Here is a 15,457-nt window from a genome sequence, read left to right on the forward strand (position 1 = left end):
TATTTAAGATAATAATAGAAAGAAATTCAAGTGATATGTATAAATTTTAATGAAATAATATTGTGCACTTGATGTAAGATGAAAAATGAATAAAGACTTTGGGGAAAAAAATGACTTTCCTCTCTCATTAGGTCCTAGTTCACACTTGCTGTCTAACACCAGCTCTGTTAGGATACACATTTCAAATCTGTCATATTGTAATCACAAAACAGAAAAGAAAATTATTTTTTCTACCTTTTGTTGTCTGGTCATTATTCAAATCATGTTGGTCTCATGTCTTCTGATAACTTTCTTTGTCAAGGTCTCCTGTCCATTTGTTATTTTCTTTCTCCATGCTAACCATCCATCTTCCATCTCTGTCCTCTCCTTTTGATTCCCTTCCCTCCCCCGCAGGTCTGGCATCTTTTCTTTTTTCGTCTCCATCCCCGCAGCTGCAGCGATGGACCCCACCATCTCTCCTTTTCTCAACTACTCTTTCATCCAGCATCTCTCCCTCCTTCCCCAGCACCCCGGGGTCCACCATCTCTCCCTTTCTCTTCCCAACTACCCTCCTATCCAGTATCTCTATCTCCCCTCCATACCATCCCTTGTGTCCAACTTCTTTCTGTTCCTTCCCTCCCATCATCCCATTGTCCACCATCTCTCTCCCTCTTCTCTGTTTTTAGACCATTATTTCTTCCCCTCCCCCTACCCTCAGTCCAGCATATGCATGTCTCTTTGGACCCCTCCTTCCCTCCTTCCTTCCCTCCCTCCTTGTACTTCTACACCAGCCCCCCCCCCCCCCACCAAAGGCCCGCATGTTTTCTCCCTTCTTTCTAGTGTCCTCCGGCTTCCTGGTCTCACCTTCAAAGCAGCCTTCAGAGGATCGCCGGTGCTGCAGCGATCCTAGCAGGCTGCCATCAGCTTCCGCAGCATGTTCCCTCTGCCACAGTCCCATACATCAGAGGAGGGGTGGGATCGCAGCAGAGGGAACATGCTGCGGCAGGGAAGCTGGGAGAGAGATGGTGGATAATGAGCTGGAGGGAGGGAAGAAACAGTATTTTCTCACAGGCCAAATTTAATTATCCTGCGGGCCAAATTTGATACCCCTGACCTAGAGGGACGGATGTATTATCCTCTCAGTCTGTATGGCAGAATCCATCTATTTAAAATGACAGAATTCCCCAGGTGGCTATATATAAATGCTACCATTGAAGTTATATAAAAAAAATGTACAACTTAATTTCTAGATTCTTTTGGGCACAGAAGAAGCCAAAGACTCCACTGAGAATGTTATTAAGCATTTGGTATGCTGGGGGGTGGACGTGTTTACTTCATGACTTAGGGACTCTGGACTTCAGGCCACTGCAGAGTGAGAGAGTGTAATGTACTTTATCTATTGCAGGTCCCTGTTAGTGAAATTCTCTCGTATCTGAGATATAGTGTAATATTACGTCCTCTGAGGGAACTATGGGAAGATTTAAGGGGGTATTGAAAATATCATCATCACAGACATGATCTTCTTCCCATTGGAGGTCATTCTAAATTTTCAGCAGCTACTTTTTTCAATTGAGAAACTCAGGGGATCACGTGTCTAGAAAATGTGTTGAAAGAGAACAGCATTCTAAAAGTCTTGATGGATATAGTTGGAGGAAAGTATGTGTTTGCATAGGACTCATTTTCAAAAAAAAAAATTTTCTCTTCAAATCCTTCCAGTTCACTCTTTTCAAAACCTATCTTCTAGACATATTTCAAGGGGGCTTGTTAGAGGCGTGGGTTGGGTGGAACTAGTGCAGAGTTATGACATGGACTTTTTTTCTGCCATAATCAAACATCCAGGGCATAATTTGGATTTCTGGGACATTTTTTAGATATATTAGTGATAGGAGGAAGTACAAAAGTAGCATTGTGAGACTTAAAGGTGAAGGGGAGGAAAGGGTCCAGAGAAGAGCAACTAAGATGGTTAAGGGGTTGGAGGAGCTGCCGTACAGTGAAAGATTAGAGAAATTGGGCCTCTTCTCCCTCGAACAGAGGAGATTGAGAGGAGACATGATCGAAACATTCAAGGTACTGAAGGGGATAGACTTAGTAGATAAGGACAGGTTGTTCACCCTCTCCAAGGTAGGGAGAACGAGAGGGCACTCTCTAAAGGTAAAAGGGGATAGATTCCGTACAAACGTAAGGAAGTTCTTCTTCACCCAGAGAGTGGTAGAAAGCTGGAACGCTCTTCTGGAGGTTGTCATATGGGAAAACACCCTCCAGGGATTCAAGACAGACAAGTTCCTGCTGAACAAGAACGTGCGCTGTTAGGGATAATCTCGGTTAGGGTGCTGGTCTTTGACCAGGGGGCCGCCGCGTGAGCGGACTGCTGGGCATGATGGACCACTGGTCTGACCCAGCTGCGGCAGTTCTTTTGTTCTTATGTAGAAGTTAATAAAGATAAGGCTATTACTTAACAAAACACAAAAGCAAATAGGGCTGGAGGTGTGGTAGTCCCTGATTGATTTTCAGAGCTATAAAGGTGGACAAAGTGATGCTTTACTCTTGCTGCATTCTATACAATTGTCCTCTTTTGTTTTTCAGGAACTAAAAGGTGAAATATGGGCATATGACTCCACTGTAATGTGTTTCATTAATGACCAGCTCCTAGGAGACGACGCAAACTTCTTGAACTGGGCTTATAAAAATTGGGCTTACACGGATTTCAGACCCTTACCATTGTACAGGACTCTTGCTGAAGATTTCTGCTTAACATACATGAAAAACAGCAAGGCAAGCTACATAATAATGGGTAGTTTTCTGCATGAGACAAATAAGTGTCTACAGTTGAGGGCTGAGATGAATGCGAGGAATATATATCCTTCTTTACTCTGTTTGCTGTACATCTCAGATTAATTTTTGCAAAAGGCCGGGACAATTTGAATCAGCTACTGAAATGTTAATTCACAAACTGTCTATTGTGATACAAAGACTGCATTTTCTTTTTACCTATGGGCTTTGTGCCAATTCTGAAATCAAAAGTAAAATATATTATCCCAGGACAAGCAGGCAGGTATTCTCACTAGTGGGTGATGTCATCCGACAGAGCCCCGATACGGACGTCTCAGAAGCATGTCTTGCTTGAAGAAACTCAGAAGTTTCGAGATGCCTGCACCGCGCATGCGCCAGTGCCTTCCCGCCCAATGGTCCGGGCGTGTCTCCTCAGTTCTTTTTTTTCCGCGGAGCTGAGAAGTTTACTTCATTTCTGCGCCCATTGAATTCGATTTTTTGCCTTCCGCATCGCCGCAGGTTGAGTTCCTTTTACTCTTGCCGTGTGTTGTTTCTTTCTTTGATTTCTTTTTTTTTTTTTTTTTTTAAATTTTTCTTCCGACACCGGGTCGGCCGCGTGGCTTGGGCCCCACGCCTTCGACCTTGCGGCGGAGCTTTTCCGGCCTATGTCCCGGCCGATAACCGGTTTTAAAAAGTGTAGCAAGTGCCAGCGCGCGATTTCGCTCACGGACCTGCATCGACGCTGCCTCCAGTGTCTGGGTCCGGATCACTTTCCGAAATCGTGCCGGCCTTGCTCCACTCTGACAGCGCGAGCGTTTAAGCGTCGCTGTCTTCTGTGGGAGTCCATGTTCAAGATGGAAGCTGCGTTGGATCCTTCAGCTTCGACATCGACTGCTGCTTCGACTCCATCTGCGAAGCCCTCTGCCTCCCCAGCTGTTTCAAGTCTTCTGAAACCAGCATCGTTCACGCCGGTTTCGGCCTCGACCTCGGCGCCGGTGCCTTCCTCCGTCTCCTTGGACCAGGTACCGACCCCTACTGTTCCACCGGTGGTGCTCAAAGTGCCGAAGGCTGGCAAGCAAAAGCACTCGGCACCGAAGGAGCGTGGAGACCGTGCGGAAGGGCCCCCTTTTGGTGCGGATCCCTCCATATCGGCTTCGTTGCGGTCCCTTCTGGAAGCTCAGTTTGTGGAACTCATGACCACCATGGGACCCCGGCTGATTGCCTCGATCCAGGGTGACCTCCCAGTTCCGATTCTGAGGGGCGGACCGCCCCCCCTCCTCCGCCGCGCCGCACGACCTCGTTGCTCGGCGAGGAGGAGCGGCGGTCGGCGTCCCGTTCCTCGAGGACGGCCTCGGGTAGTGCCCTGCCTCCCTTGGAGCCTAGTGCCTCGAGGAAGGCCTCCTTTAGTGACATGCCTCCCTTGGAGCCTATTCCCTCGAGGAAAGCTTCCCTTAGTGACTTACCTCCCTTGGAGCCTGTTACTCCTCCCCATGAGTCAGTGTGGCGTTCACCTTCGAGGCCTCCCAGTCCTGGGCATAGCCGGAAGCAGGACGAGTTCTTCCGTACCCCCTATCAAGCCTGGGCGGCGTCTGGGGAGGCGACAAATCTTCCGCCTCTCCGATCTATGGCCTCGAGTCCTATCTGCTCAATGGAGGCTCCGGGGAATCAGTATTCTAACAGACGGGCTCGATCCCCATCCAGACATCGTGAGGGGCATCGATCCAGGCACTCTTCGAGGCATTCCTCTCGACACTCGACCGTCTCTCCTCAGAAGAAATTGCCTCGTATGGGATACTCTGCTTCGGCTGGATCTCCTCCTCCGGGACCGGAGTTCGAGGACCCCGAAGTTTTTTACTCGCCCTGTTGTTCTCAGGCCTCGGTAGAGCCCGAGGCCTCGACTTCTTCCAGCCCTTCTCGAAGACCAGCGCTGGAAGACCAACTGTCTTTTTCCTCGTTTCTGAGGCGGATGACCTGGACATTACCCTCGATTCTGGCTCTCGATACTCCAAGGAGTACCTCGATACCATGCATTTGCCTCGTCCTCCAGCCGAGTCCTTACGCCTGCCGCTGCACAAGCTCCTCGACCAGACCTTCATGAGGTGTTTTGAGTCTCCTTACTCTATCCCTGCGGTCCCTGGAAAATTGGATGCTCGGTACCGCATGGTGCATCATAAGGGCTTCGAGGGACCTCAGCTTTCCCATCAGTCCCTCCTGGTCGAATCCTCGCTCAAGCGGTCTCATCCGGCCCAGGTGTATGCTTCAGTGCCTCCGGGCCGCGAGGGCAGAACCATGGATAAGTTTGGACGACGCATCTATCAGAATTCTATGATGGCGTCCCGAGTTCTAAATTATAATTTCCATTTTGCTACCTATTTGGAATTTTTTCTTCCTGTGCTTCGGAGGTTTACGCCCTACATCGAATCCCAGGCTCGTTTTGAGTTTGAGGAGGTGGTTGCTTCGCTGTCCCAGCTTCGACTTCAGTTGATGCAATCTTCCTATGATGCCTTCGAGCTCTCGGCCCGGGCGGCGGCCTGCTCTATGGTGATGCGCCGGTTGGCCTGGTTGCGGACCATTGACATGGACCCGAATCTTCAGGACCACCTGGCGAACGTCCCGTGTGCTGTGGCGGATCTTTTTGACGAATCCATCGAGACCGTCACGAAGAAATTGTCTGATCATGAAAAGTCCTTTCAGTCCATTCTTCGGCCGAAGCCAAAGCCTCAGCAGTCTCAACCCTCTCGACCGCCTTTGATCTATCAACGACGTTATCAGCCGAGGCAAGCTCCGCCTGCGAGGCAACCTGCGAAGCGGCAGCCTCCTCAGAAAGCTCAGCAAAAGCCTCAGCCGTCTACTGTCCCCAAGGCTTCTCAGCCTTTTTAACTGTCTCTTCGAGGGCATAACCAGTCTCGTTCTGCCTCCCCCTGTTTTTCCCATCGGGGGGCGGCTCCATCATTTTTGCCATCGTTGGGAGGCGATAACCACCGACCTCTGGGTCCTTACTATTGTCAGGGAGGGGTACTCTCTTCAATTCCTTTGGGTCCCTCCGGACCACCCTCCAAGAGAGTATCCTTCAAACTTGACTCAGGCCGCCCTTCTTCTTCAGGAAGCTCAAGCCTTGCTCCAGCTTCGTGCCGTCGAGCCGGTCCCTATGGACAAACACAACGGGGTTTTTACTCCCGGTACTTCCTTGTCTCGAAGAAGACGGGCGACCTGCGACCCATTCTGGACCTAAGGGTCCTCAACAAGTTCTTGGTCAAAGAGAGGTTTCGCATGCTGACCCTTGCTTCTCTCTATCCCCTCCTCGAGCAGAACGACTGGTTATGCTCTCTGGATCTCAAGGAGGCCTACACTCACATTCCTATTCATACAGCCTTCCGCAAGTTCCTCAGATTTCGGGTGGGACATCTACATCTGCAGTATCGAGTGCTTCCATTCGGCCTGTCCTCTTCTCCCAGAGTCTTCACGAAGTGTCTGGTGGTGGTTGCCGCTGCACTCCGGAACAGGGGTCTCCAGGTATTTCCCTACCTTGACGACTGGCTCATCAAGGTCCCCTCGGCTCCGGAGGTCATCTCGGCGACCCTGGCCACTATTTCCTTCCTGCAGAGTTTGGGCTTCGAGATCAACTTCCCCAAATCTCATCTACAGCCTACCCAGTCGCTCCCCTTCATCGGGGCGGTCCTGGATACCATCCGTCTTCGAGCATTCCTTCCTCCTCAGCGCATGGATGCCCTTCTTCAACTCTGCCAGTCTGTGTCTTCTCGCCAGTCCATCTCAGCGAGACACATGATGGTCCTCTTGGGGCACATGGCCTCTACAGTTCGCCAGACTCCATCTCAGAATTCCGCAGTGGACCCTGGCGTCTCAATGGACTCAGGTGTCGGATCCGTTGTCTCGACACATCGTCGTCACACCTGCTCTTCGGCAGTTTCTACTTTGGTGGATGACCTCTTCGAATCTATCCAGAGGTTTGCTGTTTCACACTCCTCCCCACCAGAAGGTTCTCACAACCGATTCCTCGACCTATGCCTGGGGAGCGCATCTGGATGGTCTTCGCTCTCAGGGATTCTGGACCAGTGCGGACCGACTCCATCAAATCAATCTTCTGGAGCTCAGAGCCATCTTCAATGCTCTTCAAGCTTTTCAACATCTGCTTCACGACATGGTAGTCCTCATTCGCACAGACAATCAGGTCGCCATGTATTATGTCAACAAGCAGGGGGGCACAGGCTCGGCCTCCCTCTGCCAGGAAGCTCTCAGAGTCTGGGATTGGGCGGTTCGCCACAACGCCTTCCTCAAAGCTGTCTACATTCAGGGGAAGGACAATGTCTTGGCAGACAACTTGAGTCGTCTACTCCAGCCTCACGAATGGACACTCCATTCCACGTCCCTTCATCAGATCTTTGCTCAGTGAGGAACGCCTCAGATAGACCTCTTTGCGGCTCCCCACAACTTCAAGCTGCCTCAGTTTTGCTCCAGGATCTACACTCCTCATCGCCTCGAGGCAGATGCTTTTCTGCTGGATTGGGGGAATCGCTTTCTGTATGCGTTTCCTCCTTTTCCTCTAATTCAAAAGACTCTGGTCAAGCTGAAGTCCGACCATGCCACCATGATTCTGATAGCTCCTCGGTGGCCCCGACAGCCTTGGTTCTCCCTTCTACTTCAACTCTGCAGCAGGGAGCCATTCCTCCTTCCGGTATTTCCTTCACTGCTTACTCAGCATCAGGGATCTCTACTTCATCCCAACCTGCAGTCTCTCCACCTGACAGCTTGGTTCCTCTCAACGTGACCCCTCACCAGTTTTCCCAGGCGGTGAGGGATGTCTTGGAGGCTTCCAGGAAGCCTGCTACTCGTCAATGCTACTCCCAAAAATGGACTAGATTTTCTTCATGGTGTGTTTCCAACTCTAAGGAGCCTCAGCGAGCCTCCCTATCCTCTGTGTTGGACTATCTTTTACACCTGTCTCAGTCTGGTCTCAAGTCTACATCTATACGAGTCCACCTGAGTGCTATTGCGGCTTTCCATCAGCCTCTACAAGGGAAACCTCTCTCTGCTCATCCTGTGATTTCCAAATTTATGAAAGGACTTTTTCATGTCAATCCTCCTCTCAAACCTCCTCCAGTGGTTTGGGATCTCAATGTTGTCCTTTCTCAGCTGATGAAGCCTCCTTTTGAGCCTCTCAACAAGGCTCCACTAAAGTTTCTCACTTGGAAAGTGGTTTATCTAGTGGCCCTCACGTCTGCTCGCAGGGTCAGTGAGCTTCAGGCCTTGGTGGCGGATCCTCCTTTCACAGTATTCCATCATGACAAGGTGGTCCTCTGCACTCATCCGAAATTCCTGCCAAAAGTGGTCTCTGAATTTCATCTCAACCAATCCATTGTACTTCCAGTGTTTTTTCCAAAGCCTCATTCTCATCCTGGAAAATCAGCTCTTCATACTCTGGACTGTAAACGTGCTTTGGCTTTCTACCTGGATCGCACCAAACCACACAGAACTGCTCCTCAACTTTTCGTCTCCTTTGATCCAAACAAGTTGGGACGACCTGTATCGAAGCGCACCATCTCCAACTGGATGGCGGCTTGTATCTCTTTCTGCTATGCCCAGGCTGGATTACCCCTTCCCTGTAAGGTCACAGCCCATAAGGTCAGAGCAATTGCAGCATCTGTAGCCTTCCTCAGATCGACACCGATTGAGGAGATTTGTAAGGCTGCCACTTGGTCCTCGGTTCATACATTCACCTCTCATTATTGTCTGGATACTTTCTCCAGAAGGGATGGACAGTTTGGCCAAACAGTGTTACAAAATTTATTCTCCTAAGTTGCCAACTCTCCCACCATCCCATTGAGGTTAGCTTGGAGGTCATTCACTAGTGAGAATACCTGCTTGCTTGTCCTGGGATAAAGCAATGTTACTTACCGTAACAGTTGTTATCCAGGGACAGCAGGCAGCTATTCTCACGTCCCACCCACCTCCCCTGGGTTGGCTTCTCTGCTAGCTACCTGAACTGAGGAGACACGCCCGGACCATCGGGCGGGAAGGCACTGGCGCATGCGCGGTGCGGGCATCTCGAAACTTCTGAGTTTCTTCAAGCAAGACATGCTTGTGAGACGTCCGTATCGGGGCTCTGTCGGATGACATCACCCACTATTGAGAATAGCTGCCTGCTGTCCCTGGATAACAACTGTTACGGTAAGTAACATTGCTTTTTTGCTTTGAAAATGTCCAAAAAGTAGCAGAATGGGGAAGAAAGACATTTCTCTTGCCAAACCATTCCAATTCACTATTTTTGTAACCCATTTTCTAGATGAATTTCTATGGCGGTTGTCTGCAACACATTTAAATCTGAAGGGAGCATGTTAGAGGTGTGGTTTGGGCATTTGGACATTTTTCTGCAGTAAGCGAACATTTTAGAAAATGTCCAGGGCGCAATTTGGGCTAGACCTGTTTTTCTGTTTCAAAAATGGTCATGTTTGCTACTGGATTTTTGTGAGTATTCTGCAAAACATCCAAATTCAAATTTGGACATCATATCGAAATTGCCCCTCATAGTCATATGCATTTGCGGATTTGAAAAATCAAATCTATGCCTATACTTTTTCCTCTTTTAATCCAAACACATTAAAAATACCCCCTCTGAAAGTGGATAAAAGAACATATGAGGGGTAATTCTATAACTGCAGCACAGACCTCTAGGTTCCCTCAAGGCTCTGTGCTGGGACTGCTGTTTTTTTTAACATATTTATCAATTCTGTATTGCCTGGTAGACTGGTATAGTCCTTACAAATTGGTTATATATCTCACTGTTACCAGCAGGTGGAGACAAAGAACAAACTTGTATATCAGGATAGCTTCCCCTCTTGCAATCCAGTCTTCCTCAGTCTCCATTAAAGCAGGTAGAAAGACTAATTCGGCTCCCCTCTTAGTACTGTTCCGAGCAGAGACAGTTGCGCAAGTTGGAAGTCAGCCGGGTCCTTCACTCTTTTGTGCAGAGGACCCAGGAGATCAGGAAATCAGATCATCTCTGTGTCCTTCTCGCAGGTCCTCGTAAGGGGGATGGCACTTCTAAGGCTACTATTGCGTGCTGGATCAAGAAGACTATTGCTTCCATTTATCTTCTGAAGAAGAAACCTGTTCCAGAATTTCTCAAGGCTCATTCCACTAGGGTGAGGCAGCTTCTTGGGCAGAATCTTCTCTAGTGCCTTCAGTGGATATTTGCAAGGCTGCAGTTTGGTCTTCTCTGCATTCCTTTGTAAGACACGGATGTTCAAGCACGTCGGGACGCAGTATTCTGTGAATGTGTTCTGGTGTCGGCCCTTCGGGAGTCCCACCCTTAATGGGTATTTAAAAATGAATTGTCCAAAACTTATTCTTCTACATTTGGCATCCCTCAAGGATGAGCCAGATGCTAGAAGCAGGGGGGGGAAGAAAGAGGGAAAAAAGCTAGATGGGGTTGAAAAGAAGAGACACACTGGTATGGAAGAGGAAGATAGGGGAAATCTGGACACAGGAAGGTAACAGAAAGAGGGGAAATTATGTGCATGGGGCATAGGGACAGAGACATAAAGGGGACATGCCATGGGGATGGTATATGGACACAGGGGGGGGGGCAATGGCAGATACATAGGGGAGATATTAGAAATGGGGAAAATAGGAGCACAGAAGCGAGATGGTTTGTGGGGATGGGACAGGGCCCGAGCTCGCAGGCTCCAGTGGCTTGCACAAATTACATTGTAACATGCCATGAAAATAAGAGGGAGGAAGGTAGATAGATAGGCCACGCGAGAGGAGCTGAAGGGTGGTAGAAAGGAACAGATGGTAAAGGAGGGAGGGAATGGTGGTGGTGGAAAGGAATAGGACAGACATTGAAGGAGGGTGGAGAGGAACAGACCCTGAAGGGAAATGTGGAAGACAGAGTGGGAAGAAGACAGATGCCAGACTATGGGGGAGCGGAGGGAAGAAGATGGGTGCTAGACCAATTGGGGGGGGGGGGTTAAGGGAGAGGCACAGTAACAGCAAATGGAAGACGCAGAGAGAAGACACACAGTGGATGGAAGGAATTGAATGAGAAGATGTGGAAAGCAGAAACCAGACAACAAAGGTAGGAAAAAAAAAATTCTATTTATTTATTTATTTTTTGCTTTAGAATAAAGTAGTATATTAGTTGTGTTGATAAAAATTTATAAACAAAGCCCTGCCAGCTGAACATCTCTTTCTCTAGTTCAGCAGCAGGAACTTTGATTTATAAGAAAGGAATAAGCTAAATATTACAGTACTAAGGCTTATATGGATGCAGTGGGGACGGTGACGGGGCGGTGAATGGGATGGCAGTGGCAGTGACGGGGCGGTGAAAGGGATGGCGGTGACGGGAACGGTGGTGATGGGGCGGTGCAGAGGATGGTGGGACGGGGCGGTGGCGGGGACAGATTTTTTTCCCCGTGTCATTCTCTATTGGGAACCAGTGTGAGTCAAGGTATGCCTCGGTGATGTGGTTGTGTTTTCTTAGTGAATAGATTAGTCTCAGGGCTATGTTTTGTACTGTTTGTAGTTGTAGATATAGGATGTTGCAGTAGTCAAAGAGACCTAGGACTAGGGACTGGACCATGAACTGGAATTGTTTTCTGTTGAAGAATTTTCCAACTTGCCTTAGGTTTCTCATGACCGCAAATGATTTCTGTATTGTTTTGTTGATTTGTGGCTGCATGGTGCAGCATCTGTCTATCGTCATTCCTAGAAGTTTTAGAGTGGGTTGAATGGGGTATGTGATTGAGTTTATTACTAGGTTTGTTATGGTTGGGATTTTATTTTTTTTCGAGAAGTATGAATTTTGTTTTGTCTGGGTTCAGTTTTAGTTTGTGATCTTTCATCTATGTTGCCACTGTTTCTAGGGTTCTATGTAGTGTGTCTGTCATGGTGGGCATTGGCTGATCAAAAGGAAGGAGAATGGTGATGTCGTCTGCATAGCTATAGGAGGTTAAGCCTATTTTGTCTAGGCAGGTGCCGAGGGATGCAATGTAGAAATTGAAGAGTGTTGGGGATAATGGTGATCCTTGGGGTACGCCACAGGGGATGGACCATGGTTCTGATTTTTCTTAGTTTGTCTTTACTCTGAAGGTCCTGGATTGTAGGAATCCTTGAAACCATGTGTGTACTTTGCCTGTGATTCCTATTGTATCTAGTATTTATAGCAAGATATCGTGGTCTACCAGGTCAAATGCTGCAGTGAGATCTAGTTGAATAATCAGCATTTTTTTTGCCTGTGCTGAGGTGTTGTCTAGCTGTGTCCAGAATAGTAGTGTCTCAGTGCTGAAGTTGGTTCTGAATCCAGACTGTGTAGGGTAGAGCAAATTGTGGTTTTCTAGGTAGTTAGTGAGTTTAGCTACGAGGCCTTCCATTAGCTTGACATATAGTGGAATTGAGGCTATGGGTCTGTAGTTGGATGATTGATCTGTTGCTCCTTTTGGGTCTTTTAAGATTGGGCAACGATGATTTCGGAGAGGTCTTGTGGGAAAAGGCCATCTGTGAGCATGGTTTATATCCATTGCGGAATTTTAGGCTGGAGGTTTTTAATAAGTATGGAGGACATTGGTTGAGATCGCAAGCTGCGTGGCTGTATTTTTTATACTTTGTTAAGGACGGACCATTGTATTGTGGAGAAGTGGGACCAGGTTCTATCTGCTGTAGCTGATTCTTTTTCTATGGGGGAATTGTGATCTCTTCTAGGTGGGTTGGAGTTCCTGCGAAGTTTGTCCTGGCAGTTGTAATTTTTTTTTTTTTAAAGTATTCAGCTAAAAGGGTGACTGAAGGGGGAGGGTTTGTCGTTTTTGGCTAGGTAGGGTTTGGTGTCTTGGTATCTGTGAGTTCTTTTAGTAATTGGAATAGTTTTTTTTGTGCCTTGGGCAGTCGCTTGTTTGTTGATCGGCCAGCCCAGTCAGTGTTGCAGGGGTTTTTTTTTTAAGTGAATCGCTGCCTGCCTACATTTGAATGACGTTCTCCCTCATTTGTATGCGCGGATCGGAGGATGATCAGGACAGAGGTTAGTGAATCGGGTTGCAAAGGGGTCACTAAGTGGTTGGAACTTGATTGATGGGCTTAGTGAATCTAGCCCAAAGTTGTTAAATCGCAAGAGGATTATGAAAAATTGCAAGTGTCCGCATCTATGAGACAAACTTGTTTTTTCCTTTTACATAGAGCATTTTGGACCCCAGTTAGATTACAGAAGTTGTTTTGGTTTTTTTAAATCTTTATTCATTTTCAAAAATTTCAACAAGTGTACAATAATCATTCAGAAATACATTAATTAATCACTTGACATTCTTGTTTGTATTACTCCAAATAAATATTTATAAAAAAGACCCACCCCTCCCACCCATATACTAATACTTAACATATATCAATTATTATCAATCATAATCCCACCCCTCTTTATCTTATAACTAATAATAATAATAACTTTATTTTTGTATACCGCAGTACCAGAATAGTTCAGAGCGGTTTACATGACAAGAGACTGTACATCTACAGCGAAATTTACAAATAAGTCAATCAATCAAAATAACTTAGCAAGTCGGGAGCAGGCAAGAAGGAGATAGAGAGGTTATAAACAAGTCAATCGGCGTGGCTTAGGAAGTTGGGTGCAGGTAGGTAGGAGGTGCAGGTAGGGAGGAGGCAGGAAGGTGGGAGGTGCAGGAAGGTGGGAAGTACAAGGCATAGTTAAAAGTAGAGTTACAAGGAGGGTGGGAGTCAGAGATATTTGTCAAAGAGATAAGTTTTGATTGACTTCCTGAAAGTTTGGTAGGAGGGAGAATTAGAGATGAGAGTGGATAGACATTTGTTCCATTTGCATGCCTGGAACGCCAGGGATCTGTCAAGGAATCTCTTGTAGATGCAGCACTTTAGGGACGGGAAGGCAAACAAGTGGGCGTTACGTGTGCAGGTGGGGCCAGGACGGACAAAGTTAAATAGCTCTAAGTCTAATAGATGCTGGCATTGTAATCTTGAAGCAGGAACACTAGATCATTTGTTATACTATTGTCCCCTTATCTTGACATTTTGGAAATCAATCTTGATCCAAATAAATTGTTTATTAGAGAATCTCGTAGCTTTGTCGTATGACACGATTCTATTTGGTATGCTAATGAGAACAAAGAGCCAAATTTCATCAAATAATAATAAGCTTGGGCTCCCTCCTGCCCGGATCGTTTTAAGGGGAGGGGGATTCTTTAACCGGTGTTGTTTTTGACAGACACTGGTTACAGAATCCAGCTTTTAGGCGAAGGACTGGCTCCTCCTTCACCTAAAAGCCCTTGTGTTGGACATTTGGAGCTTAGGCGTTTTTTTTGGTTCATTATAGGGTATAAGTGTAGACGTCGTGGGGGGATAAGTGTAGACGTAGTGGTGGTCTGGGCGTTTAAACAGTTGAATGTAGAGGCAGGCCATTATCAAAAAAAGGATGTTTTTTTGGTTATGGACATTTTCCCTGCTTCTACTTTCAACGTTTAAGGCCTTAGGCCAAAAAGGGACTTAGACATTTTTTTTGATTATGCCCCTCTAAGCTTTTATTGATTATGACAGGAGTCGCCATACAACATATCACGCATAATTGGAAAAATTGGAGCAGGCTTAATTACAGTTTTTGGTGGAACTCATTGTGTCACATCTATAAGATGGAGAGAACAATAGCCATACAAAAGAGAATTATAAAAAATTTAAAGAAATATGGGGGCCATTGACAAAATATTGTAATAAATAGATACCATTTTCCATTATAAGTACAATGCAAGTGAAGGGTTGGGAGGGGGGAATTCTGAATTTTATTAAATATTTGGATAAGTAAAAAAAAAATATAGATATAGATATATATACTAGTGTTTAAGCCCGTTACATTAACGGGTGCTAGAATATTTGCCTGTCTGTCTTTCTTTATTTATGTCTCTCTCCCTGTTCCCGTCTCTTTCTTCCTTCCTTTCTGTCTCTCTCCCTCCTGTTATTTTTCTCTCTCTCCCTGGCACCCTTTGTCTGTCTGTCTTTATTTCTGTCTGTCTCTCCCTGGCCTCCTTTGTCTGTCTGTATTTCTTTCTGTCTCTCCTCCCCCCCCCCCACTTTCCTTTGCAGAAGCAGCAGCGGTATTTCTGTTCCCCTCCAGGTCCCTGTGAAGCCCCTACACACACACTTTCCTTTGCAGAAGCAGCAGCGGTATTTCCGTTCCCCTCCATGTCCCTGTGAAGCCCCCCCCCCACTTTCCTTTGCAGAAGCACCAGCGTATTTCCCTTCCCCTCCAGGTCCCTGTGAAGCCACCCCCCCCCCCCACTTTCCTTTGCAGAAGCAGCAGTGGTATTTCCGTTCCCCTCCAGGTCCCTGTGAAGCCACCCCCCCACTTTCCTTTACAGAAGCAGCAGCGGTATTTCCGTTCCCCTCCAGGTCCCTGTGAAGCCCCCCCCCCACACACACTTTCCTTTGCAGAAGCAGCAGCGGTATTTCTGTTCCCCTCCAGGTCCCTGTGAAGCCCCTACACACACACTTTCCTTTGCAGAAGCAGCAGCGGTATTTCCGTTCCCCTCCATGTCCCTGTGAAGCCCCCCCCCACTTTCCTTTGCAGAAGCACCAGCGTATTTCCCTTCCCCTCCAGGTCCCTGTGAAGCCACCCCCCACTTTCCTTTGCAGAAGCAGCAGTGGTATTTCCGTTCCCCTCCAGGTCCCTGTGAAGCCACCCCCC

General features: G+C 47.4%; 1 protein-coding gene across 6 annotated transcripts in view; it reads left to right on the top strand.

The window, feature by feature from the left end:
* Positions 1 to 15,457, top strand: part of PPIL6 (peptidylprolyl isomerase like 6) — a 102,163-nt gene that overhangs the window by 37,467 nt on the left and 49,239 nt on the right. For all 6 annotated transcript variants that reach the window (XM_033939213.1, XM_033939216.1, XM_033939215.1 and 3 more), the window contains one exon: positions 2,563 to 2,751. In XM_033939213.1, coding sequence (XP_033795104.1) covers positions 2,563 to 2,751 — 189 coding nt within the window. The remainder of the gene's footprint in view (positions 1 to 2,562; positions 2,752 to 15,457) is intronic.

This window comes from Geotrypetes seraphini, chromosome 3 (assembly GCF_902459505.1).
Source record: "Geotrypetes seraphini chromosome 3, aGeoSer1.1, whole genome shotgun sequence".
Classification (NCBI taxonomy): domain Eukaryota; kingdom Metazoa; phylum Chordata; class Amphibia; order Gymnophiona; family Dermophiidae; genus Geotrypetes; species Geotrypetes seraphini.